The following is a 24,794-nucleotide window of genomic DNA, read 5'->3' as shown; positions in this document are numbered from 1 at the left end:
AGGAGCTATACCTAGTCTTTCATGGACTTGTTATGGCCTAAAAAGTCTCCTGTCTTGCCCCTTGCCACTCTGCCCCCATCTCCAGCATCCACACTACTTTTCAAGTAACACTTTGCAGTTTTCCAGAAACCTGCTCACAGGTATTCAAGCTGGTGTCTTTTGCTTCTAAAACTGGCCAACTCCTTCCAGACCGATCTCTAAATACCTCTTTAAGAAGATTCTCTGATCCCAAATATGTATTAGTTGTTCCTTCTATCTTCACTCCCTATATTTGGAAATATTTATATTGTATTTTTCTAAATTTCTTAAATTTAGAATCATGGTTATAAAAACCATGTTTACTGAAAAAAAAATTAAAACGTACATAAAGAATGACAAAATGATAGATCACCAACTCCACTAGGTAGTCACTGCTAAAATTTTTATATATATCTATTCTCTCCATCTATATCTCTAAGTTCATAATACATACTGATTTTTTAACATTTTTAAACATCATATATCCTACTCATTTTTTCATGTGGATACACATCGATTTAAACCATCCTTTTTGTTGGTTACCCTATTTTTCACTGTATTAGAGTACCAACTTAACTCTACTGGTGGACCTTTAAGTTTTTTTTTTTGTTGTTTTGCTTATATCCTAATCTTAGTTGTATCTTAATTTTTTTTTCAGGAATAATTTTTTTATTAATTTTATTTTGTTCTGTTAACATGGATTCAAATGTCCCACTGAATATAACACCCTTCCCCCATCCCCGTGTCCCTATTTACACCCCTTTGCCCCTCCCTCCCTCTAACTCCCGCCCCTCTTCCCTCTGGGATTTGCTGTCCCATTATCTGTATCTCTGTATTATGTATATATGATTGAACTAATCCCTTCACCTTCTCTGATCCCATCCCTTCATCCCCCTTCCCTCTGACAGCTCTCCCTCTAGTCCCTGTAACCTCGTCTGTGTCTCTATTTCCTTCCTCAGTTCACTTTGTTCCTTGGACCCCACATGAGTGAGATCATAGGATATTTGTCTTTCTCTGCCTGGCTTATTTCATTTAGCATAATAGTCTCCAGGTCCATCCATGCCATCAAAAAAGGTAAGATTTCCTTGTATCTTAACATTTTTTAAAGAGACCCTTGAGTTATTCATTTTAAAATTCTCAGTGTCTAGGATACATTACTTATTAAATGAGTTTCGTGTAGAGGATGAACTTAACTTTATGGTTAACACTGGGAGGAAATAATCGAACTGTCTTCTAAAAGCATCAGGTTCAGTGCGATATGTACTTAATCTTTGCCAATACCGTCCGTTGAATTAACCTATTAATCAAAAAGTAATATGGCTGCCTTAAAGTCTTTCTGAAAAGAAGCAAGTAAATGCAAACAAGATACAAACACAACGTTATTAGTGACTGTGATACAGCTGCTGGTGTCCCTTCCCGCCGTAGCAAAGAAAGCACACGACCTTGACACTCCGGCGGCCATATAGTCGCCGGATCCTAAGGAATGCAACCAAACTGAGACAAAGGACGCTGGATCCATGGCGGCTGCGCTCTTCTCGGCCAGGACAAGTCCTCAGCTATTTTTCCCGGCCTCTGGGAAGGGAGGGCGGCCGCCCAAAGGACAGCGAGGGCCCGCACCTCCGTAAGGGTCTACGATCCCCACGCGGAGCCCAGCGGGAGCCCAGCGCCTTCGCCCGCGCCTAACACAGACCCGCACGGTGGGCAGAGCACGGGGATCTCCACACACTCACCAGCCGACGTGATTAAACGACGACAGTCAACCTCTGTAACCCGGCACCCAGACTTAAGCACGCCTAAAAAACGACCCCCAGAGCTCAGCCTGCAGACTCCCCACATCGCGACAGCAAGGATCCACCTCTTTTCCGGTCCCTCCGGTAAAAGATCCCCAGTAGAAAGGTTCCGAGAACCACTCGGGCAGTCTGGAATCAATCTAACCATGGTTGCATTATATGGCTATAGTTACTCTTCACCTCACATCTGTCGAATCGTGTATGTTATTAAACAATAGAATATTTCTATTATCAAAAACCAACTTAAATATCTTTCTGGTATCTTGAAATCTCCTCAACCTCGCTGTCCAAAGTAGCCATCAATCATGCTACTGCTTTCATGTTATATGACCTAGTTTTTCTTTTATTCCCTTGTAGCGCTATTTTATATTTAACAGATGTCTCCTATGGGCATTTCTGCTCCTGTAAGACACCCTTATAATCATAAAAGCATGGAAGCATGTTTTCTCTAAAGGTAGAATTGTATCCCCTTTCAAAGGACTCAAATATCAAGAAAGCCAGTAGTCCTGAGTATTATTTTCTGCAAGTGACCTGATATTCAGGACAGGGCATACATTAGATAGCAGGAAGCTTAATTATTCAGACTAGGCAAACTTCACTTAGAGCAAGAAGGTGATTTGTAATATTTTACTTCTAAATATATAAAAAGCCTCTCCTTGGGTAAGAATAAATTTCCAACATTATAGGTTTAAAAAGTTGTACATTTTTAACTGGAAGAGTCAAATTGGTAGTGTTCTGTGAATTAGGGAAATTTATGGTAATGGACTTTCACTTCTGGCTCCTTAGTAAAATATTGACCTCCTCCAGAGTGGTTGCAGACTTCAGTCACCTCTTCAGAGCTCCTCTCTCAAGATGGCAGAAAGCTCTGTACAAAAGACCGTTTATTTAGCATGTGTTATACAACTATCAGTTGAAGTGACAGATCGAAGAAAAAAAGCAAAGTGCAAGTATGATTAAATAAAATTCTAAGAGCTTTACTTAAATGTTTGAATGTACCACCTTGCTGGGCTTCAGGGACTTCCCACATTTTCAGTTCAACAAGGTCAATCAGTATTTTGTCTTCATACTGACAGGAAACAATACCCACCAGTGTGACTCAGATAAGCATAATTAGCTCATACTATTTTTCTCTACAAATATCAGGCTTTTCCAATGACACTTAAACTTGAGTTGTGTTACGACTAGCAGTTGTGATGTGGTAGATAGCCATATTTCCAGATCATCGCTATGGTCTCACCCACAGATGTGTTTGAAACTGGAGTCTAAAATTTAATCTTTTTAATATTTTGAAATTTAATTTATACAAACTTTTCCCATTCAACTTAAGGGTAATGTGCTCCCTTACAGCTAACAGGGTTTTTTATTGAACTTATTGGAGTGACAAGCTAAGTTTTATTAAATGACATACTACTAGAGTCACTAAGTTTCACTCATAAATTTTCACATTTACCAAATTTCACCTAAATTAGTAACTACAGTTATTAGGATAACTTTATCTTACCATAATCAGAATGTGGCAGATTTAACCTATGTGTGTTACAGGAGAACTCTCTACCTGATAAATCTTTATGCTATAAATGTTACTCATTACATATGAGTTATTTTAGGACTAATAAAAAGCTCATTTTTTCATTTAGGTTTAGACTTTACAACCAAGTTCTACTTAATATTAAAGAATCTAAGGGCTTTACGTGTTCAAGACTTGGAAATAATCTATTTCTGCCCTTACGTTGTTGAAGAAATTAAGGCCTATAATGAATGATTTGCCCAAAATACATCAAGTAACTGAGCCAGGACAGTCCAATATATTACTATTTCCAATAAACCAAGCTTAGTACCATTTTAGAAACTTCACTGAATTAAAATAGATTTTAATATATTCCAGAGAAGAAAAACTCAGTTTAAATAAAGATTTTTTTTTATTTTTTTTATTTTATTTATTCATTTTTAGAGAGGAGAGAGAGAGAGGGAGAGAGAGGAGAGAGAGACAGAGAGAGAAGGGGGAGGAGCTGGAAGCATCAACTCCCATATGTGCCTTGACCAGGCAAGCCCAGGGTTTCGAACCGGCGACCTCAGCATTTCCAGGTCGACGCTTTATCCACTGCGCCACCACAGGTCAGGCTAAATAGATTTCCATAAGACAATATTTTAATTGTCTTATATAACAGGAACTTACATAATTCTTATGTAAAAATTCCCACATAAGATAAAAAATCTCACTTAAAATTAATTATGCATCATATGCTTCTTTGAAGAACCAGAAGAAGTCAAGTACTAAAACGTTTAAGACTGTTGGGGAAATTCACCTATTGTGTATAAACCATTAGAACCAGGCTAAAAGATATTTTACAATGGCAGAAAACACACGAGATTCCACACCAACCTTTATTTATATTTTGGGGCCTGAAACAAATCTAATAATTACCTCTTCTAAATTACATTTTATTCTCTTAATGGTGTGGTTTACCCCCAATTCCACAAAAACAAGTATGATTAACACACTAGAAATATTTTTTAAAAGAACCTCTGACAGTTTTTATTAACCAACCCAGACCAATGATTGTATCAAAAATTGAATCTATTAATTTTCTGGTGATGTCATTTTAGAAAAGATTACATAATCAAATTATACATTTAATTAACTTATGTTAAATTTTAGCATTCACATCCCAAATCATGGAAGCCCTATTTTATACTCTTACCACTCAAGGTAAACATACTTCATTGCATGTCATCAAAATGATAAATTATCTAAATTACCCATAAAATTCTGAAAAACCCAAATATCTAATTATAACACTAACGTGTCTACTAATAATCACACATATCATGACTGTGTTTTTAAAAATGCCTAGATTTAAAAGATAAGAAGCTTGCATATTATGGCAGAGTAAATAAAACTGTCAAATACTACTTTTGGCTCTAGTTCATATCTTGCCCAAAAATGTGCATATCATAGCCAGCAGAGTTTTTCTGTAGTATTTTATTTTGAAAATATTATTTCACTTGAAGATTGATCTAAAAAACATTTTAAGATATGAAAATGTAATACAACTTATTTATTACAAATTAACTGGATAATTCTACAATTAGGTATACTGTGTTAGCTCAACTACATAAAAAATATTGCACACTTTCCTTTATTTTGTTTCCAGATGTGACTGATGTCTAAACTATATAGAATTCTAAACTATTTAAAAGTTATTCTGTGAAATGTCAACTTTATAAATATCAGAACTAAATGCACTGTAAAACAACCATTTTGGTAAACATGCATTTATTCACAGTTGATTTATTTCCTCTAGATAAATGCATAACTGCTCAAAATTATTTAAGAATTTACGCAGAGGTACAAGAGCACACTATACAAATCTATTTCTACCTTCATTTTGAGGAAATACTGATCTTGGCAAAAATCTGGCATATTTTAAAATGAACTATTGCTGGTAAAAAGGCATACTTTAAAACATTTCTGTGACCTGCACCCGATCTTTTCTTTTTAAATTAAAATTTAAAAACATTTGTTTTCAAAGATTTATCTATTGTGGCATAATAATCACATAAAAACCTTGAAAGCCGTTGAGCATTTAAATGCCTGTAGAGCCTTCACTTTGTAATTGCTAGCACTCACTGAGCCTAATTTTAAGAAACTGACAAAACCAAACCATTTCAATGTTATGAAACTGACACAAACCTACACAATACAGCATTCCTCCACTGAGCTGAGGTCATATTTTACTTTAAAATATAAATAAATATATTGAATTGTGAGTCTTATTTCTATAATAACCCCAAAGTGTTTAAAATATGCTTCCAAAACAGAAGTGGCTAACTGCAGAATATGGTTCCAGATTTGACTATTAGTGTCAAACACAATCATTCCTTATAAGTAACTAATTGGTACACTGGCTTGCTTGAATCCAGTAATTTCATTTTACATGAGTGAACCATACGTTATACACACAGAGAATATATTACTTGAAAATCCCCAAATTAGGATGAGTTTAGAAAGCTGTCAAATGCTTCCAAATGAAAAAGGTCTGTTTCTGGCCCTCTTCCACACTCTTAAAGTTGGAATTTGACAAAAATCCATGGGTACAATTTACAAACTTTGACAAACTATTGAGATAAAACCATTTTCTTTGGGGGAGATGGGAGGAAGTACCTTTAAAACTTGTTATACAAAGTTCCAGCTGCCTTTTTGTAAAAGTACGTTCCTTAAATTAAAATCATAAAATTAAGGTGCAAGAGGTTAACAAAAATGAACTAAAGAGCTTTATTGACATCACAGTACATTCAAGAATAATTTTAAGAACATTACAGCTGAAAGAGAATGGCATGTTTATAGTCTTATTATGAACTATTTTTTGGAAAAAAAAAAGGAATACAAAGAAATCCTATTAACTTGGAGCAGCATTTGGAAAAAGTACATCTATTTACAGATTAAAAAAAAATTCTGGTTTCACCTACACAGCCACAATGTGCCTCTATAATGAGACAAGCCCTTAAAACTCATGGAATTTTTTAAACATCATGGCATCTTGCCACATCATTCCTCAGCGTTTACGGCGGGGAGGAGTTGTTGATCTGAAAAAAAAGGGAAAAGACAAAATTTAAAAATAAAAATGTATTTTAAACTAAAGAATCTGCAATTTTTAAATAAATAATATCATATAGGATTTCTAAAATTACTTAAGACTATGATATTTTATCAAGTACCAAACTGAGTTTATTAAAGAGAGAGAGAAAGGACACTTTCAACTTTGAATAAATTCAGTCAAATTGTTTTAAAAATCAGACAAAATACTTTAAAAAGTATACTACCTTGATCGGGACTTAGACTTGTGTTTGCGGCTTGCCTTCTTACCAGACCTTTGAGATTTCTCCACGGATCGCGACCGACTATGTTTAGGCTTCTTAGCCTTCTTTTCTTTGCTACTTCCTGGAGATTCAGAACTGCTCCTTCCACTAGAATCAGAGCCTGAATGTTTTTTACTATCTTTGGTAGTAGTTTTCTTACTATCCTGTCTAGAATCATGTCTGATGATTTTAACAGATATAGAACCACTCCTAGAGAACGTTCTTTCACTTTCTCGTTTCCTTTTTAACCTATCATCCTGGCCACTGAACTTAAAATCCTTTTCTTCCCTTTTTTGTTTCTCTTTTCTTTTATCCTGTTCACGCTCTCTTTCTTTGTCCTTCTTTTTCCTATCTTTATCTATACTTCGACTCCTCTCTTTTTTCCTCTCTTGTTCTTTAGCCTCACCTTTATGTTTATGACTGCTCCCACTAAGACTTCCACGTTGGTCATCAATTTTACGCCTATCTCGACTCCTACTGCGACTGGACCGATTGGTTCGCCTATCCCTTGAGCGACTTCTACTTCTACGTCTCTCTCGGGAAGGACTCCGATTTCTTCGTCTTTCTCTTTCCATGCTATTTCTATTAGATCTCCTCCTATCTCTAATCTTGACTCTAGCCCTATTGCTGTCTATTTTAATTCTGCGAGAATAACTTCTACTCCTACTACGTCTAGCTTTAATTGTTGGAGATCTACTCCTACTATGTCTCTTTTTCCGTTTAGGAGTAGAAGATCGAGAAGATGTGCGACTACTACCTGAGCTAGAACTGTATGAAGAGCTAGAAACAGTACTACTACTACTGCTACTTCTGCTATTGCTACTGGAACTACCACTACTAGAACTTCCTGATCTACTCCTTCCTTGTTTCTCTTTTTCTTTATGGTCTTTTTTTGGTTCTAAAACTGATGTAGTTTCATTTGGAGTTCTTTTCTTTTCATTAACCATATCACCGTCTGTTTCTCTTGCTTCAAGTAATGATAAACTATTTTGTTCTTTATGGATAAATTCATTCATCTCTTTTGTAACCCTTTCAGTTTGTTGCTTTTCTTCTGAAATGAAAAAAGACAAAAAAAAAAATACTAAGAAAAGTCAAATGTACAATGAAAACCTCCCAACCTATACTGCTCATAGATATTAGGGGATATTTTATCGCCTCACATGTTTCTAGCTCTTCATATGAAGCAATAAAATATCCCCTAGTTTTTGTGAGCAGTATATATATTAGGTAGACTATAACAAAAGAGAAGGCCACATAGGTCATTTTAAATTTTCTATTAGCTACATTTAAAAGTAAAAATAAACTAGTAAAATTAATCCTTTGAGTAGTGAGTTCTTTTCATGCTTCTGATCCCTGGGAGTGAGGGTTTTTTTCAAAAAATGAAATTAGTTACAGTTACAGTTTTATTAACTTAAAATCATGTTTGTTTGATAACCAATTTATGGAAACAAGAACATACGTTTGCCTTATTTTAATGTTGCCTTACACATTTTTAAAATATATATATATATTTTTTTGTATTTTTCTGAAGTTTGTATTTTCTGACAGGTATTCATTACATTATTTTACATTAAAAACTACTTCTAAAAGTCCTCTATTATTCTTAATTATCCTAGCTACAAATCACTTTTCAATACTTTTACAAATATATTTCCCCCATATCAAAAGGCTTCTTTTCATTTTAAGAACTTTAACAAGAAATAAAAATACAGCCTGACTAGGAGGTGGAGCAGTGGATAGAGCGTCGGACTGGAATACGTAGGACCCAGGTTTGAGAACCCGAGGTCGCCAGCTTGAGCACAGGCTCATCTGGTTTGAGCAAAGCTCATCAGCTTGGACCCAAGGTCGCTGGCTCAAGCAAGGGGTTACTCGGTATGCTGAAGACCCACGGTCAAGGCACATTTGAGAAAGCAATCAATGAACAACTAAGGTGTCGCAATGAAAAACTGATGATTGATGCTTCTCATCTCTCTCCGTTCCTGTCTGTCTGTCCCTATCTATCCCTCTCTCTGACTCTCTCTCTGTTAAGAAAAAAAAAAAAAAGCTAACTTACAGCCCCTGAGATTAATCTGTACCAAAACAAAAGTACGTCTTTCCTAAACTCTGTATTTTGAATACTGCAGTTTTGATTTTACATTTGATAAAAATTGCATGCGAGCCAAGAAACCTTAGTTTCAGTTACATCTCATTTATAATCTAGCCTCGATTCCATTCTTTGATATTTTAGGTTGGTTGAAAATGAAAAGCAATACAAACAAAACTGGATAAAAATTAAGTGGATCTAAAAGATATACCTTCCATCTGTTTATCATGTAACAGCTGTTGTTCTTTTTCTTTTCTCCAAAAGGCTTCCTGTTTTTGCCGGATTCGGTGCCGTAATTCCTCATCATCAGTGTCAGATGACTCAGAGGCTCTATCACTCCTCTCATCTTCACTGTCTCCTGATCCATAACCACCCAGTCCACCTGTGTGCATAAAGCCCAGTCTATCATTTGGAAAAATTATTCTGTGCATTAAAAACTTTTTAAGGTCCGAGGAGAAAGCTCATTTCTTTTTTTTTATTGCATTTTGTTGGAAGAATATGCTTATTCGGGGTGGGGAGAAGTATGAATTCCAATGCTTAAGTAGTTTATAAGGAACCCTCATGAAAATTGATACTTAGTACCTTATTCTTTCTGGAATATTTCATACATTTTTGTCACCATTAAGGAATTGTGATAATGGTTTTTTATTTTACTGTCCATGCTAACCAATAAAATCCTTTAGAATAGGGCAGTAACAAAACTTCACTAAAACATAATCAATTCAACTACCTTAAAATTTATGACGATCCTGAAAATAGTTCTACAATTCAAAGCTTAGAAATCCTAGGTAGTATGCTAAATATTTTTTTCCTTAAAAAAAAATCTGAATACTGTAACTCTGACTGTACAAAAGTGATATGATGCTAAAACTACTCCCCACCCTGAAGTGTTCTAAATAGTAATCATAACAAAATTACATGGGCATTTGGTTCTAGCCATTTCTGTTTATCCTCACAAAGACTCATTTGAAATTAAGATGTGGAAAAGGCAAATTCAAGCTTTTATATACTTGATAATATATCATGCAAATAGCAAATTATGAACACATCACTACTGCTCTAATATAAGATAAACCCTTTTCTCTGTGGTAAACCTGACTTGCTGCAACACAATCTCAATAAAGGTCCTTAAAAGCATTAGTGGATAAATTTCCCTCTGAGGCATGTATGCAATGATTTTGAAAGTGAGCTTAAATACTACCATGGCTAAGTTATAACTATTCCAACTTGCCTCAGTAAACTACGAATTAGTCACCACATATATGATATAAATCCCACTGTGAATGTTTAAAAAAAAAGGCAAACCTTTTAGGTACTGATATAACCCTAAGACCTAGGTTTTATACACTGAGTAGGAACAGTACAGTTTCAAAACAGTACATGTAGAGAGACAAGGTAAGTGTGATTTTTCCCTCTAAGGCCCTGTCACAAATAAGGAGAACACTTACCGAGTCCAGTGAGGGAAGCCAGTGCACTGGACTGTGCCAGCTGTTTTGCAGGAGCTTTGTATCACATCAACAACAGGAACAACATGTTAACACAAATAGCCACGATTTCATAGTCATGAGAGTCTATGGTATTGTTAAATCTACTACTATTGCTGCTTTTTGGGGAGAGAAGAAACATTAAAAACATAACATTCACTTTAAACCAGTAGCATGTCTGGCCTTGAAAGTATAATTCTGATGTGAGCTGAAATTGGTTTATAATGAGGGAAAATGTTGACAGCGTATCAGTATTTTTGTTTTAGGGGTATGGCCCATAATTTAAATTTTGCTTTTAGTATATTTTTTAAGTGTTACTAAAAATATAGGGGCTAGGTGGGAAATCACTAGTTTCTGTAAGAATTGTAAGTGGCAAACTGTGAAAACTCTCAAGGTTCATAATTCATTAGTAAAACTAAATTGCTTTAGAAGTCATACACTAATACCATGGTTTCTACTAAAAAAAATCAGGTGAAATAAATTGAACATCAAGAATTTTCCACAATACATTTTACAGAACAACAGTATAATTACTAATTTGTGTTCATATAGATTGGATAAAACAAAAGTATTTGTATAGTTGTAAAGAGTGTCTACAAATCTAAACTTTCCCAAAGAGTAGAACATGCAAGAAGAGAATTCAAATATCTGCTAGGATTTCAACAAGGACAACAAAAAAAAAGGCCAAAATAGCCACCAAAACCAAAACACCCCCAGCAAAACAAAGCCAAGAACACCCACAATATACCTTTTGTTGCTTTCCGGTGTGCATCTTTGGCTACATAATAAATTTCTTCATCTGTGACATCCAGTAGAATTTCAGTTAGCAGCATTTTTGTCAGTAACATCTAAGAAATATATATTGTTTCTAACTTTATTAGTTTCCAATATAGTGTGACATTTCTAAAAAAATTAAAAAGAGCCTGGCCAATCGGCTCAGACCCAGCATGTCAAAGTCCCAGGTTCAATTCCCGGTCAGGGCACACAAGAGGGGAGACCATCTGCTTCACTTCCCCCCTTCTCCTCCCGCAGCTATGGCTCAATTGGTTTGAACATGTTAGCCCCAAGAGCTGAAGATGGCTCCATGGAGCCTCTACCTCAGGTGCTAAAAGTAGCTCGGTTGTGAGCCATGGTCACAGACTGGGCAGCCCCAGACAGGGATTGCTGGGTGGATCCCAGCTGGGGCACATGCAAGAGTCTCTCACCTACTCTAACTTAAAAAAAAAATTTTTTTTAATTAAAAGGTAAAGCAACTTTATAAAACATTTTTAGAGATGATATCAGATGAGCCATTCCAAGAACGGAAATTATCTTGAAAATTATTTTTAAAGTATCAAAACTTTAAAATTTTTCAAAAGCATGAATTAAAGCCGTGATGGCAAACCTTTTTATAAAAACCGCCCACTTTTGCAGTGCTGGTCAACCTGGTCCCTCCCACCCACTAGTGGGTGTTCCAACTTTCATGGTGCTTGGTAGGAGCAACCAAAGGGCACCCCTATTGGCTCACTAGTGGGCGGGAAGGACCAGGTTGACCGGAACTGCAAAAGTGGGCGGTTTTTATAAAAAGGTTTGCCATCACGGAGTTAAAAACTTAGTTTCTGTAGAGATACTGAATTCTAACACTAGAGACAAAACATTTAAAATGTCCCTATTATTAAAATCCCCCGCCAAATGTCAATAGGTTTTTTAAGTTGAAAAAGGTATCCTTTTATTGAATATTATTAAAAAGTAGTATTAACACTAGTTTCTTAAGTCACTTAGGAATTCAGCTCAAGGTAAAATTTGAGGAAGAAAAAGGAAGAGGCAGTTATCTCATTTTGTCAGATGAAGTCCTTTTTTCCTTGATTGCTTTACTAGTAAGAGAACAACAGACATGAAATAGAGCTAGATCCTAGCACCAGTTTGGCTACCAATAGCAGTTTCAAAGTCCCTTATCCTCTCTGGGCGGCAGATCACAGTACTACTCATCTATTAAAATGAGAGACCACTGAATCAGCATCTTCTAAACACATCCCAAAGATTACTGGTCTTTCAATATGAGAAACGCAGCATTTTATATTCCCAGTCTCAGAAGAGGACAAAACACATTACAGACCTTAATGGCTTTGAGAAGAACTGCAATGAAGAAATATGTTTACCTATATTCCCACCCAGGGCTTCCTGAACTTATTTTTCTATGAAGCCTTTTTCTTTTTTTTTTTTTTTGTATTTTTTCTATAGCTGGAAACGGGAAGGCAGTCAGACTCCCGCATGAGCCCAACCTGGATCCACCCGGCACGCCCACCAGGGGGCGATTCTCTGCCCATCCGGGGCATCGCTCTGTTGCGACCAGAGCCACTCTAGCGCCTGAGGCAGAGGCCATAGAGCCATCCCCAGCGCCCGGGCCATTTTTGCTCCAATGGAGCCTCGGCTGCAGGAGGGGAAGAGAGAGACAGAGAGGAAGGAAAGGGGCAGGGGTGGAGAAGCAGATGGGTGCTTCTCCTGTGTGCCCTGGACGGGAATCGAACCCGGGACTCCTGCAAGCCAGGCCGATGCTCTACCACTGAGCCAACCGGCCAGGGCCTCTATGAAGTCTTTTAATCTTTCAAAAACCACACTTTAGAAAATAATGGACATGTTCTCTTGGGTCTCATATAGTAAAACATTGTTTAATTATAACATTAGTATTAGGAAAAGTGTTTAATAACTGCTTTATAAGGTGTGACTTCATACTCTTGTTATCTGGATTTTGCAGACATTACTACCAAGCAAATCTATACATTAACACATATTTTATTAACTGTTTAATAATTTCTCAGTTTTAATGTTTAAGATGCCAACCAATAGTTCTAAAAAATTATAAACAAAATAAATCCTGTAATATAATGTTAAATGCTAATTATGTATAATTTCTTAATTTAAAAAATTTTTTACATTTTTACCATTTGATATTCTTTCTCTTCTTCAGTCATCTCTGGTTCACTTTGCTCTTCCTGAGGAACTGGAGATGGACTTCTGGTGACTTTTCCACTGCTTGTAGCCTCAACATTTTCAGTGTCTTCATCTTCCTCGTCACTATCCTAAAAAAAGGTATTATATAATATATAGCCCAAATTCATGCTTATAATGTAAAGTCATTATTGCACATTGTTTTAAAACCATAAGTTAAAAAAAATCAATGAAACAGATATACAAAAATAAAAACTATTCTCTCAATTATATTTTTGTATGATAATTTTTTTGAAACATTTTATTTATTGCCTGACCAGGCAGTGGCACAGTGAATAGAGTGTCGGACTGGGATGCAGAGGACCCAGGTTCGAAGGCCCCAAGGTCGCCAGCTTGAGCGTGGGCTCACCAGCTTGAACGCAGGGTTGCTGGCTTGAGTGTGGGATCATAGACATGACCCCTGGTCACTAGCTTGAGCCCAAGGTTGTTGGCTTGAGTAAAGGGTCACTCAGTCTGCTGTAGCACTACCCCCTCCCCATCAAGGCACATATGAGAAAGCAATCAATGAACTACTAAGGAGACAAAGGAGCTCCAACGAAAAATTGATGCTTCTCATCTCCCTCCCCCCTTCCTGCCTATCTGTCCCTCTCTCTGTCACACAGTTTATACTTATTGATTGATTTTAATTTTTTTTTTCTGAAGCTGGAAACGGGGAGAGACAGTCAGACAGACTCCCGCATCCACCCGGCACGCCCACCAGGGGCCACGCTCTGCCCACCAGGGGGCGATACTCTGCCCCTCCGGGGCGTCGCTCTGCCACGACCAGAGCCACTCTAGCACCTGGGGCAGAGGCCAAGGAGCCATCCCCAGCGCCCGGGCCATCTTTGCTCCAGTGGAGCCTTGGCTGCGGGAGGAGAAGAGAGAGACAGAGAGGAAGGAGGGGGAGGGGTGGAGAAGCAAATGGGCGCTTCTCCTATGTGCCCTGGCCGGGAATCGAACCCAGGTCCCCCGCACGCCAGGCCGACGCTCTACCACTGAGCCAACCAGCCAGGGCCTACTTATTGATTGATTTTAAAGAGATAGTGAAAGGAAGAGGAGGGAGGGAGAGAAAGGGAAAGAGAGGGAGAGAGATAAAAAAGCATTCATTTGTTGTTCCACTTAGTTGTGCATTCACTGGGCACTGAATGAGGATAGAACTTGCAACTTTGATGTTTTAATTCAACACTCTAACAGACTGAGTTAACCGGCCAGGGCCTATATGACAAGGATTTCATGTGGTGATTTCAAGTGTCACCTCAGAAGAAATGTAAGATTACAAGATGGCTTATGAGATACAATTAATTTTTTTTTCAATTTGATTTTTTCCTTAGTCAATTTTGACATTATTCTATAAATAAGCAGAAACACATCATGCTCAGAGACTGACTCCATTATATATGATGGCTGAAATGAGTGACTTGCAGAACTTTGGGTAAATGAACCACAATCATATTATTCAGTGTTACAGTTGTAAATGTAAGCCATTTACCTAAAATTAGGTGATTTAAAATGGAAACTCTGTAGTCAGTATCCAGATCTCAGCTGGCCCTGAAACTTAATGAAATGTTTTTTTAGCTGTACAATGGACAGAGGACAGATGAGAAATAAGTTTACTTCAAATGGAGGAAATTCCATCAGTTTATCTGTCTTTGTATGGGTGTTAGGTTTTCAGAATCCAGAGAGAATACCTTAAAAAAAGAGGGCTCTATTTTAGGGAAAGGAGTGTTCCACAGTCACAATTAGCAATCCACTAAGTAAAAAAGTGATCACCTAAATACTACTATGGAAAGACCATTTGAACCAAAAGAATTCATGTAACACAAGCCCAAAGACATCTGGGAGGAGGACAATCTACAGATAATTTTTGACACTTAAAACACCACCAAATCTGGAAATCCACTAGTTCATGTAAAGATTTTCAAAAAAATTTCAGGTAAACTTTAACAGTGATAGTTGGTAGTTTATTTTATTACATCCAGAACACAAAATACATCTTTGGCCTGGCCTGGCCTGTGGTGGCGCAGTGGATAAAGCATTGACCTGGAACGCTGAGGTAGCCGGTTTGAAACCCTGGGCTTGCCTGGTCAAGGCACATATGGGAGCTGATGCTTCCTATTCTTCCCCCCCTCCCTTCTCTTTTTCTCTCTTTGTCTCTCTCTGTCTCCCTTCTCTAAAATAAATGAATAAATAATTTTAAAAAAATCTTTGGCATGCTCTTTCGTAAAAATAAAAGTAATTTATGGCATTCATGGAATTTAAGCAAAATCAATGTCTTCTTAAATCTAGTTTCATTTCTGTCCTTGGGATTTATTTATTTATTTTTGTATTTTTCCGAAGCTGGAAACCGGAAGGCAGTCAGACAGACTCCCACATGCGTCCGACCAGGATCCACCCAGCATGCCCACCAGGGGGCAATACTCTGCCCATCTTGGGGCGTCGCTCTGCCGCAATTAGAGCCATTCTAGCGCCTAAGGCAGAGGCCACAGAGCCATCCCCAGCGCCCGGGCCAACTTTGCTCCAGTGGAGCCTTGGCTGCAGGAGGGGAAGAGAGAGACAGAGAGGAAGGAGAGGGGGAGGGGTGGAGAAGCAGATGGGCGCTTCTCCTGTGTGCCCTGGCCGGGAATCGAACCTGGGACTCCTGCACACCAGGCCGACGCTCTACCACTGAGTCAACTGGCCAGGGCCCCTGGGATTTATTTTTGAAGCAGAAAATGGCCTTGGGAGGAAGACCCATTTCCCAAGTGGCATACCAACCAGTGCTCTAACTGTCCTACCAGTCAGGAGTACATTACTACTAAATAAAACATTCCTAAGCCACTCATGCCATCTAACTAATAAAGATTTAAGTATTTAAACTTTGTTACTTTCAGTGCTCATGTCAAAAACCATGAAAGTGATTAAATTCTCTGATATAAATATATATTTGAATGTTCAAAATGGGCAGATTTATTTCTCTAATGCAATTTTAACTTAGTTTTATTTTATAAACCACCACTAAGGAGTTAACTATACCACAATGAACGAAATACAGATGTTTGTCAATGGAAGACCTATCTCGTATCCCACTGAATAATTTCTCTCCAGAATAAAATGTTTTATAAATTCAGTGCCCCCTTTCTCCTTACTCCACCCTCAATAACATAAAATATAAAAAACATAATCCCTAATATACTTCCTGAAAGTAATCTCAGAAACAGTACTTTAATACCTTTCTCTAGGCTAAAATACCTACTTATTTCAACTACCTTTTCACATAAATATCAAATGGAGTTTCAGGTCAAAGGATTCTACTTACAAATTTACTTCTCTGAGGTAAACGAGGGCCATCACCTCCTTCCGCATCTTCCGTAGTCTTCTTTTCTTTTTTGGACAACTGTGAACGTTGTTGTTCCATTCTTTCTTTCTCCAACTTCTTTTGCTTTTCACGTTCCATTTTTTCAAGACCTTCCCGAATCCAAGCTGGAAGAGTCCTGCGTTTTACTGCATCTAGTTCACATGGGGATACAAAGATCGTAAGTCAGAGAAGTAAAAATCAAGCATATGAGTTCCTTATTCCTAAATTTCTACAAACTTGTGAGTAAATTTTTTAGAAAAAAAATGCTGGTGCCATTCGAACACTTGTAACAAATACTATCTATCATTCTTCAACAAGAGAGTAATAACAGCTTCTCTTTAAAAGCATCTTTTAATAGCAGATGAACACTGTATGAATGTTTACAATGTGCAAAGCACTGTGAAAGCACATTAAACCAACAGCTCAATCCTATAAAAAGCCCTAAATGAGGCCCCAGCTAGTTGGTTCGGTGGACAGAGCATTGGCTGAGTGTATGGATGTCCCAGGTCAATTCCCAGCCAAGGCACAAAAAAAGCAATCATCTGCTTCTCTCTCTCTTGTCCTCCTGGAGCCAGTGGCTCAACTGGTTCAAGCATTGGCCCGGGCACCAAGGATAGCATAGTTAGTCCCAGCATGTCAGCTCAGGTGCTGAGGATAGCTCAGTTGATTTGAGCATTGGCCCCAGACAAGGGTTGCCAGGTGGATCATCTTGGTCCGGGTGCATGTGAGAGTCTGTCTTCCCATCTCCCTTCCTCTCACTTAAAAAGAAAAAAGCCCTACATGGTCACTACTATTACTTGAACTCTTTTGCAAATGAGAAAGACTCAATGAGAATAAAAGATGTACTTAAGTTACAAAGTTAGTAAGTAGGGATATGAGCTACTTCAGAGCCAGACCTAGACTATACTGCTTCCTAAAAGATGAAGACAGAATATAGTCAAACACAAGTCCATTTTCACACTGAAAATTCATTTAAACAAGTATTCCATATAGATTACTTTTTAATTTATTGCATAAGTTATAAAAGTAATAATCTTCCTAAAATGTCTACCTTGTGATAAGGAAAGACTTAAATGTTCTTCTGGTCCATTAAATGCTGGATTTGGACTTCCAGATATATAGTAGCATAAATATAATTTGTCACTGGAAATGTTAGTTTTGATATGTTACCGTATTTCTCCATGTATAAGACGCGCTTAATTGTGAGGGCCGAAATTGGGGGGGGGGGGGGGGAGAGTATTACATAAAGTTATTGAACTCAAGTTTTATTCATCATAAAATTCATAAAACTCCTCATCACTGTCAAAACTCCCATCCATTGGCTTGTTCTCATCTGTGTCTGACGAAGCATCACTGTCTTCATATATTGCCTCACCCTCAGTTCCATGTATGGTATTTGAAATGCCACAGTTCTACAACTGCTGTATAAGACGCACCCAGTTTTTAGACCCCAAATTTTTCAGGAAAGGTGTGTCTTATACATGGGGAAGTACAGTACTTAAGAACTAAAATTTTCTGCAAACTACTTATGGAAAGTGAAACAGAAAAGAAATTAATTTGGCAGCAGTGTATCATATGAACTGAGGGTGGAAAGAATCTAGGGAAAAAAACTAGGTTTTAAAAGGGGGAGCCTGACCAGGCGGTGGCGCAGTGGATAGAGTCGGACTGGGAGGCAGAGGACCCAGGTTCGAGACCCCGAGGTCGCCAGCTTGAGCACGAGCTCATCTGGTTTGAGCAAAAGCCCAACAGCTTGAACCCAAGGTCGCTGGCTCCAGCAAGGGGTTACTCGGTCTGCTGAAGGCTGCAGTCAAGGTACATCTGAGAAAGCAATCAATGAAGAACTAAGGTGTTGCAACGCGCAATGAAAAACTAATGATTGATGTTTCTCATCTCTCTCCATTCCTGTCTGTCTGTTCCTGTCTATCCCTCTCTCTGACTCACTCTCTGTCTCTGTAAAAAATAAAAGGGGGGGGGGAATGCTCATATATTGGCATAATGTATCAAATTATCAACAATGAAAAGATATCAAAATGCTATGGTCATGACAAATTTATAACTCATCAAAAGATTTGTTTTAAAGAAAATTATTCAGCCTGACCAGATGGTGGCACAGTGGATAGAGCATCAGACTGGGTCGCGGAGGACCCAGGTTTGAAACCCTGAGGTCACCAACTTGAGCATGGGCTCATCTGGTTTGAGCAAAGCTCACTAGCTTGGACCCAAGGTCACGGGCGTGAGCAAGGGGTCACTAGGTCTGTTGTAGCCCCCACACCCCACCCCATCAAGGCACACATGAGAAAGCAATCAATGAACAACTAAGGTGCTGCAACGAAGAACTGATGCTTCTCATCTCTCTCCTTTCCTGTCTGTCCCTATCTGTCCCTCTCTGTCTCTGTCACAAAAGAAAAAAAAATTATTCAAAGCTTTTAATATTTTAGACAAATCTCTTCTCTGGAATTTTAAGGTTTACAACCATTAAATAATATGGTTTTAAAGTAGCAATGCCTAACATATCAGATACATTTACAACATTTTAAGAAAATAAGACACCTCTTTCATATAATCAAGAAATCGTGCCAATTGTGGTTCACTAAACTTAATAGCTACCAATTTGTGGAGGCTCCTGCTTCACAGGAAGTGCAATAGGTGAGCGCTGCCGATCCCTGAATGACGATGGCCTTTCTCTTCGATTCTGGGGAGGTGCTGGAGGTCCTGGAGGTCCTGGTTGCCAATAAGGAGGATGAAATCCACCTTGCGGTGGACCAAAAGCAGCCCCATGCTGAAAGAGTATTGCAGTTTATTTTTCTTCTCATTAATACAATACACAATCTGGGACAGACGTGTGTTATGAACTGGGACAGTAGAAATCCATGCGTGCAGAAAATCCAAGATTTCCATGGTTCTAATATCCACCAATATTTCTGTAGCCCCAAGAACTTAGGCTCACTTTTCTTAAGAAAATGATTTTCTGCCTACATAAATGCAAGTCATCTAAAATCCAGCTGATAAACTATTTTCAAGAAGTATAGAAAATGGAATATATGAACTTTTTCATTCTGAATCCATTTATAAATCCATTCACTACCAAGAAATCAAATAAAGATCATTTTTTTGTAACTAGAAAATACAGAAAAAATTTTTTAAATCAATTCCAATGTCCTATTTCTTGTGAATTTAAGTTGTTTCTATCATCTTGCAATAAATACCTATTTTAAGCAAAGATAAAAATTACTAAACCATTACAATAAATATTTTTGTAATTTTACCATTTTCAGAGGCTTTTCTAAACCAGTTGCCAACAGTTCTTTGTCTTGTTAGCAAGGAGATCTATCAAGCTAATATAGTATCAGTAGAAGCTCCCTGCCACAAACACTGTCATATAATATGATCAAGTATGAATGTGCAACAGTATTTGAGTATGTATGAAAAATAAGTTTACTATCTCAAGGTAAATACTTTTTACATTTATGTCTATTACCCATATGATTAGTGAAATAATGTATGGGTTTTTAAAAAAAATTTAAATTATGATAGTTTAGTTTATAAGGTTAACAACTGCAATCAGTTATTTCAAAATGACAACTAGTACTATAATTTGAGAGTAGACTCTGTGGCAAAGCAGTTAGGGAAAACAATATACTATTCCCCCTAAAGTTCTATGTGATACTACTCCCCAAAGAGTTCTACGTCCCCAGAAATAAATTAGATGCTACAAAGGAAATTGTATACAATTCCATTAACAAATGTGTCAGAATATGAAAAAAATGACCAAGCTTGTCATAACTTTACACAGCAGAAGGAACTAAATTTAGAAGATGATCTAAGTTCTTCATGTCTTAACCATAATCTATTATTAATAAATAATGTATTCAACTACTGTGCATTTTTTAAACTTTATTGAATATTTAAATAAACCATTATAAAATTATAAATTAGAAAACAAAGCATCATATAACTATTGCACTTACAATTTTTTCATTTTATCTAAAATTTTCCCTAATGATCCTTTATACTTTTTTCCTAAGCAAATCAGAAAATAAAAATCTAATACTTTTAAATACTCAAGAATTGATAAACTTTCTGAGACACAATATGCACTTATCTGTAGAAGACTGTAAAGTGAAACACATATCTCAGGTACTCTTGGATGAGACCAACTTCCAAAGAATGGATTATGTGCACATCTACAATATTAAAGCAACAAAATATCTTTCACCTGATAGTCAAACTGGTTCACTGGGCCCACTGCAAAATTATCGGGTGGTCCACCAAAGTTGTGATTGTTCTGGTTAAATATATGCCTGTTGTCAGGGGCAAATTCCCCACTGTCCTGACTGTTGCTGTCTTCGGAAGGAGGAACAATGTCCATTGGGCCTGGTGTTGGTGGCATCCATGGCTGATCTGGAGGGGGATGGGGGGGTTGCTGATGCATTCCCCATTCTATTTAGGATTCAGGCATAAAAACATTCAACAGGGAGTTATAAGAAAATCAACATAAATTTTTAAGCTCTCAAGAAAGCTAGGTTTTTCAGTAAAGAAATAAATATAAAAATTATGACTTCTTGGTTAAATTTCTATTGTATAACTTAAAAATAAGCAATGAGTTAATCTAATAAATAATTCAAATAAGCTAATTTCATTCAATTCTTATCCTAAATAAATGGAAACCAAATGCTCAACATTATTTTTAATAAAAGAACAAAATGCGAAGCTACTGTTGTTCAGTAACAACACCCTAAGAATAACACCTAGGATTATATAAAATTTCTTTCTTCAATGAACACATTTATCCTCACAACATCCCTGTGAGGTAGGGAGAAATCAGGTATTATTTTTGCCAATTTCAGAAGGGAAACTGAGGCACAAAGAAATATATCACTTGCCAGGGTCACAAGGAAAACCAGTAGAGCAAAGTTAGGGAAGTGGAAATGCTAGGGTGAGTCATTTATAAACTTGAACTTGGGAACTAAAACATTTTCAAACTTCAGGAAATTTAGCATAGGTTCAAGAAAACTAGAAATGAACTACCTCACAATATCAAATATTAGAATATTCATTATCCTTTTAAAAGTGATGTTAGAGGATTACTCTCGGAGTTTCCCATTCTTACATTGAGAAACAAAAATAAGTATTAATAAAGAAAGATGACTTTACCATTAAAACATTTAAATATCAGATTCCTCTATAAATAAATTTAAGTGACTATTAAAAATAATAGTACAAGTCATGGAAAACTGAACTAGCATCAAGGAATCTAAATCAAACTGAAGTAAAAAAAAAACAAGCAAACAAACAGACAAAGCAAATAAAAACTTATGGAAGATCTTCACTATCTGAAAAAAAGGGAAATAAATATGGGTGGATGGTAGGGGCAGAGTATATTTGACAGACTAATTTGTCACATAGTGACACAATTTTTCTTTAGAGACTAGACATGTTTTGCTCTGCCAGTCCTGCTTCTGAAAAGGCCAGAGGTTGCAACAGAGAGACCATAGAATGCTCTCTTCCCTAGGTGCCAAGTGAGGTTTCCAGTGTTCCCAGCCCCTGTCAGCCTAGGAATGAAGAACCAAGAAAAGAATCAAACTGAGTGCCACAATGCTAGACTACTGCACAGAATAATTTTAACCACAAAATTTCCAGGTCAAATCTAATTAAAAGCTCTTGTTCTTTAAGTATTAATTTCAAGAAGTCATAAGACTAATAAGCAAATTAAACAATTTTAATCTTTTTATTTTAAAAAGTCCTAGAATTCAGAAAACATAACCAACAAACCTGGTTGCCACATCCTGTTAAAGTTTGAATCCCCTTGAAAATTCCCATGATTGTTTGGACCAGAGTCCATTGTTGATATATCTTGTCCATTTGGCATCATTCCTGGTGGTTGTTCTACCATGTTTTGCTGTCCTGAAGCTTCTCTTTGGGCAATCCAAGCTTGAGCCAATGCAGCCCAGTCAATCTGGCCTAACGTAATTTAATATAGCAGAATTTAGCATTCAGAATCTAGGTGCTAAAAGAATAATGCCTCAAAGTAAAACAAGCATCTGTTAATTCCCAAAAAGGACTCCAGAAAAACACTCTTAACCAATTACTTTCTATTACTAACTCATATGAAATTTATCCTCTGTACCTTAGTTTATTAAGATTTTAAAGTCTTATTCTACCCTCCTGGCCAGGTAACTCAAGGTTGTTGGTTCCATCCCAGGTCAGGCCACATATAAGAATCAACCAATGAATGCAAAAATGTAGAACAATATCGATATTTCTCTCTAAAAAATCAATTTAAAAAAAGTTTTATTCCTTTTTTTAAAAAACAAATGATCAGACTCAGTCATTTTTTCTCAAATGGGTCCTCTTCAGGCCTACATCAGGATCCTGTGTAGACCCTGAATGAATATAATTATCTATCCCGTTCCTCCTTACAGTCACCCTTCTTTAGTTTAAGGCTCCCTTCACTAGTCAAAATATATCTCTAACAATTTATTAGTCCTTCTTTATTCAAAATTCATTGTCCCCACTAATTTCGAGGTTCTCCTTTCCTTCTCAAATATCTGTACCTAACATTTTACTATTTAATATTATTAAAAAAAAATAAAGCAAAATAAGGTAGCTTTTCACATCTCAGTTTAGTACAGGTTAAAGGTATTCTCACCCCTTTTCATGGAGACATAGCTTGGCATAACCCCCATGAAGTTAGACTTGGCAATGTCTATCTAACACTTTCCAAATATGTAACTGCTATCTAACCTAGTTCTTGAACTTTTTCCTAAGAAAATAATTAGACACATGAAAAATATGTATACAAAATTATGGTAATTACACTGCTCAAAAAATTAGGATATTTTATTGCTTCATATTCATTTTTGAAATATTCCCTAATTTTTGTGAGCAGTATATTTTTAAAAAGTAAAAACTACAATCAATCATCCAAAAGTGGATCAGTTAAGTTACAGTATAGTTCTATAATAGAATTGCTATGTAGCTATTCAAAAAATTGGTCCAGCCCTGATGAATAGGTGCCAGTAAAAGTGTCATCTGATACACCAAGGTTGTGGGTTCAAACCCCAGTCAGGACACATACAAGAACCAAACAATGAATAAGAAAATAAGTGAAAAAACAAATCAATGTTTCTCTCTCCACCCTTCCCTCTCTCTAAAAGAAATAATAAATGAAAATTTAAAGAAAAAAATAGGTTCAGATTAAACCAATAAAGGCAGGACAGCAAAAAGGATCATATCAATGAAAAAAACTTACTGTAAGTTAGTGTTAAAGCTAAGTCATAGATGGGTGCTCCCTCTACTCTTTTCTACATCTGTATATGCCTGAAATGTTCCATACGAAGGAGAAGTGATTTAGCATACCATCAGTTGACTATGATCTACACAGAATTATAAGATTCAGAAATAACAGAAGTATGCTTTACTTCAATTATCCACTTAAGATTTTTCCACTTTCTTTAGAAAATAGAACTGTTTTAAAGATTCAATACTGACCATAAAATAATCCAATAAACCAATTTCATTTTCCTTAATCCCACTGCGTACTTCCCACATATCTCCATCTCTCTCCTTGCCCACCCTCCAAATTTGGTTTGTTTCCTTACTTGGATCCTGCTGGTGCTGGAATGACTGCATCCACTGTTGCTGGTTCAAGGGCCATTGCTGCCAAGGCTGTCCTCCTTGATCCCACATCCTGACTTTAAAAATATATTGGATTTTCTATCTTCAATAAAATGAACAATTTAAAAATGAGAATGAGAGTTCTTTAATTTTAAAAGCTCTCACAAAAATTACTGTATGACCCAGTTATATGATCAGAGCTCTAAAATTCTGGTCAATACGTTGCCGGAGGCAACTGGAATTTTTTAGGTTGGCAAGCAAGAGTAGAATATTTCATGTTAATACTGGTGTCAGAGTTTGGAGGTAAGCATAGCTCAAATCAATTTATCTCAAAAAGGGGGGGAAAGTCTAATTTCTCCCAATATAAATCTCTGGAAATAAGCCTGGCCTGTGGTGATGCAGTGAATAGGCCGTCAACCTGGAATGCTGAGGCTACCAGGTTCAAAACCCTAGGCTTTCTGCGTCAAGGTTCATACGACAAGTAATCAATGAACAGCTAAAGTAAAGCAACTTTAAGTTGCTTTTTGTTCCCCCCACCTTCGTTCCCCTCTCTTTGTAAAATCAATAAATAAAATATTTTTTAAAATAAATAAAAAAAGAATTAAATACTGTGGTTTAATTTCCCCCAAACAAGACTCTCT

At 36.8% G+C, this 24,794-nt stretch overlaps 2 protein-coding genes across 9 annotated transcripts in view; both read right to left on the bottom strand.

The window, feature by feature from the left end:
- Nucleotides 1–1,882, bottom strand: part of COQ3 (coenzyme Q3, methyltransferase) — a 34,390-nt gene extending 32,508 nt beyond the window's left edge. For 2 of the 4 annotated variants that reach the window (XM_066361319.1, XM_066361316.1), the window contains exon 1: nucleotides 1,749–1,874. In XM_066361319.1, the coding sequence (XP_066217416.1) occupies nucleotides 1,749–1,854 (106 nt within the window). In that variant the 5' untranslated portion in view covers nucleotides 1,855–1,874. Of the gene's footprint in view, nucleotides 1–1,742 lie in introns of all 4 variants that reach the window. The other 2 variants (XM_066361320.1, XM_066361317.1) reach the window with 2 other exon arrangements.
- A 2,199-nt stretch (nucleotides 1,883–4,081) lies between these two features.
- Nucleotides 4,082–24,794, bottom strand: part of PNISR (PNN interacting serine and arginine rich protein) — a 31,599-nt gene continuing 10,886 nt past the window's right edge. Inside the window, exons 3-13 of one of the 5 annotated variants that reach the window (XM_066358836.1) lie at nucleotides 24,138–24,256; nucleotides 22,309–22,497; nucleotides 20,753–20,976; nucleotides 19,144–19,315; nucleotides 16,498–16,688; nucleotides 13,157–13,294; nucleotides 10,984–11,083; nucleotides 10,200–10,253; nucleotides 8,963–9,133; nucleotides 7,075–7,719; nucleotides 4,082–6,395 (exon numbers count right to left, since the gene is read on the bottom strand). In XM_066358836.1, the coding sequence (XP_066214933.1) occupies nucleotides 6,358–6,395; nucleotides 7,075–7,719; nucleotides 8,963–9,133; nucleotides 10,200–10,253; nucleotides 10,984–11,083; nucleotides 13,157–13,294; nucleotides 16,498–16,688; nucleotides 19,144–19,315; nucleotides 20,753–20,976; nucleotides 22,309–22,497; nucleotides 24,138–24,225 (2,010 nt within the window). In that variant the 5' untranslated portion in view covers nucleotides 24,226–24,256 and the 3' untranslated portion in view covers nucleotides 4,082–6,357. Of the gene's footprint in view, nucleotides 6,396–6,632; nucleotides 7,720–8,962; nucleotides 9,134–10,199; nucleotides 10,254–10,983; nucleotides 11,084–13,156; nucleotides 13,295–16,497; nucleotides 16,689–19,143; nucleotides 19,316–20,752; nucleotides 22,089–22,308; nucleotides 22,498–24,137; nucleotides 24,257–24,794 lie in introns of those variants that run through there. The other 4 variants (XM_066358835.1, XM_066358834.1, XM_066358833.1 and 1 more) reach the window with 4 other exon arrangements.

This window comes from Saccopteryx leptura, chromosome 1 (genome assembly GCF_036850995.1).
Source record: "Saccopteryx leptura isolate mSacLep1 chromosome 1, mSacLep1_pri_phased_curated, whole genome shotgun sequence".
NCBI lineage: Eukaryota > Metazoa > Chordata > Mammalia > Chiroptera > Emballonuridae > Saccopteryx > Saccopteryx leptura.
This window is presented reverse-complemented; position numbering and strand designations above follow the sequence as displayed.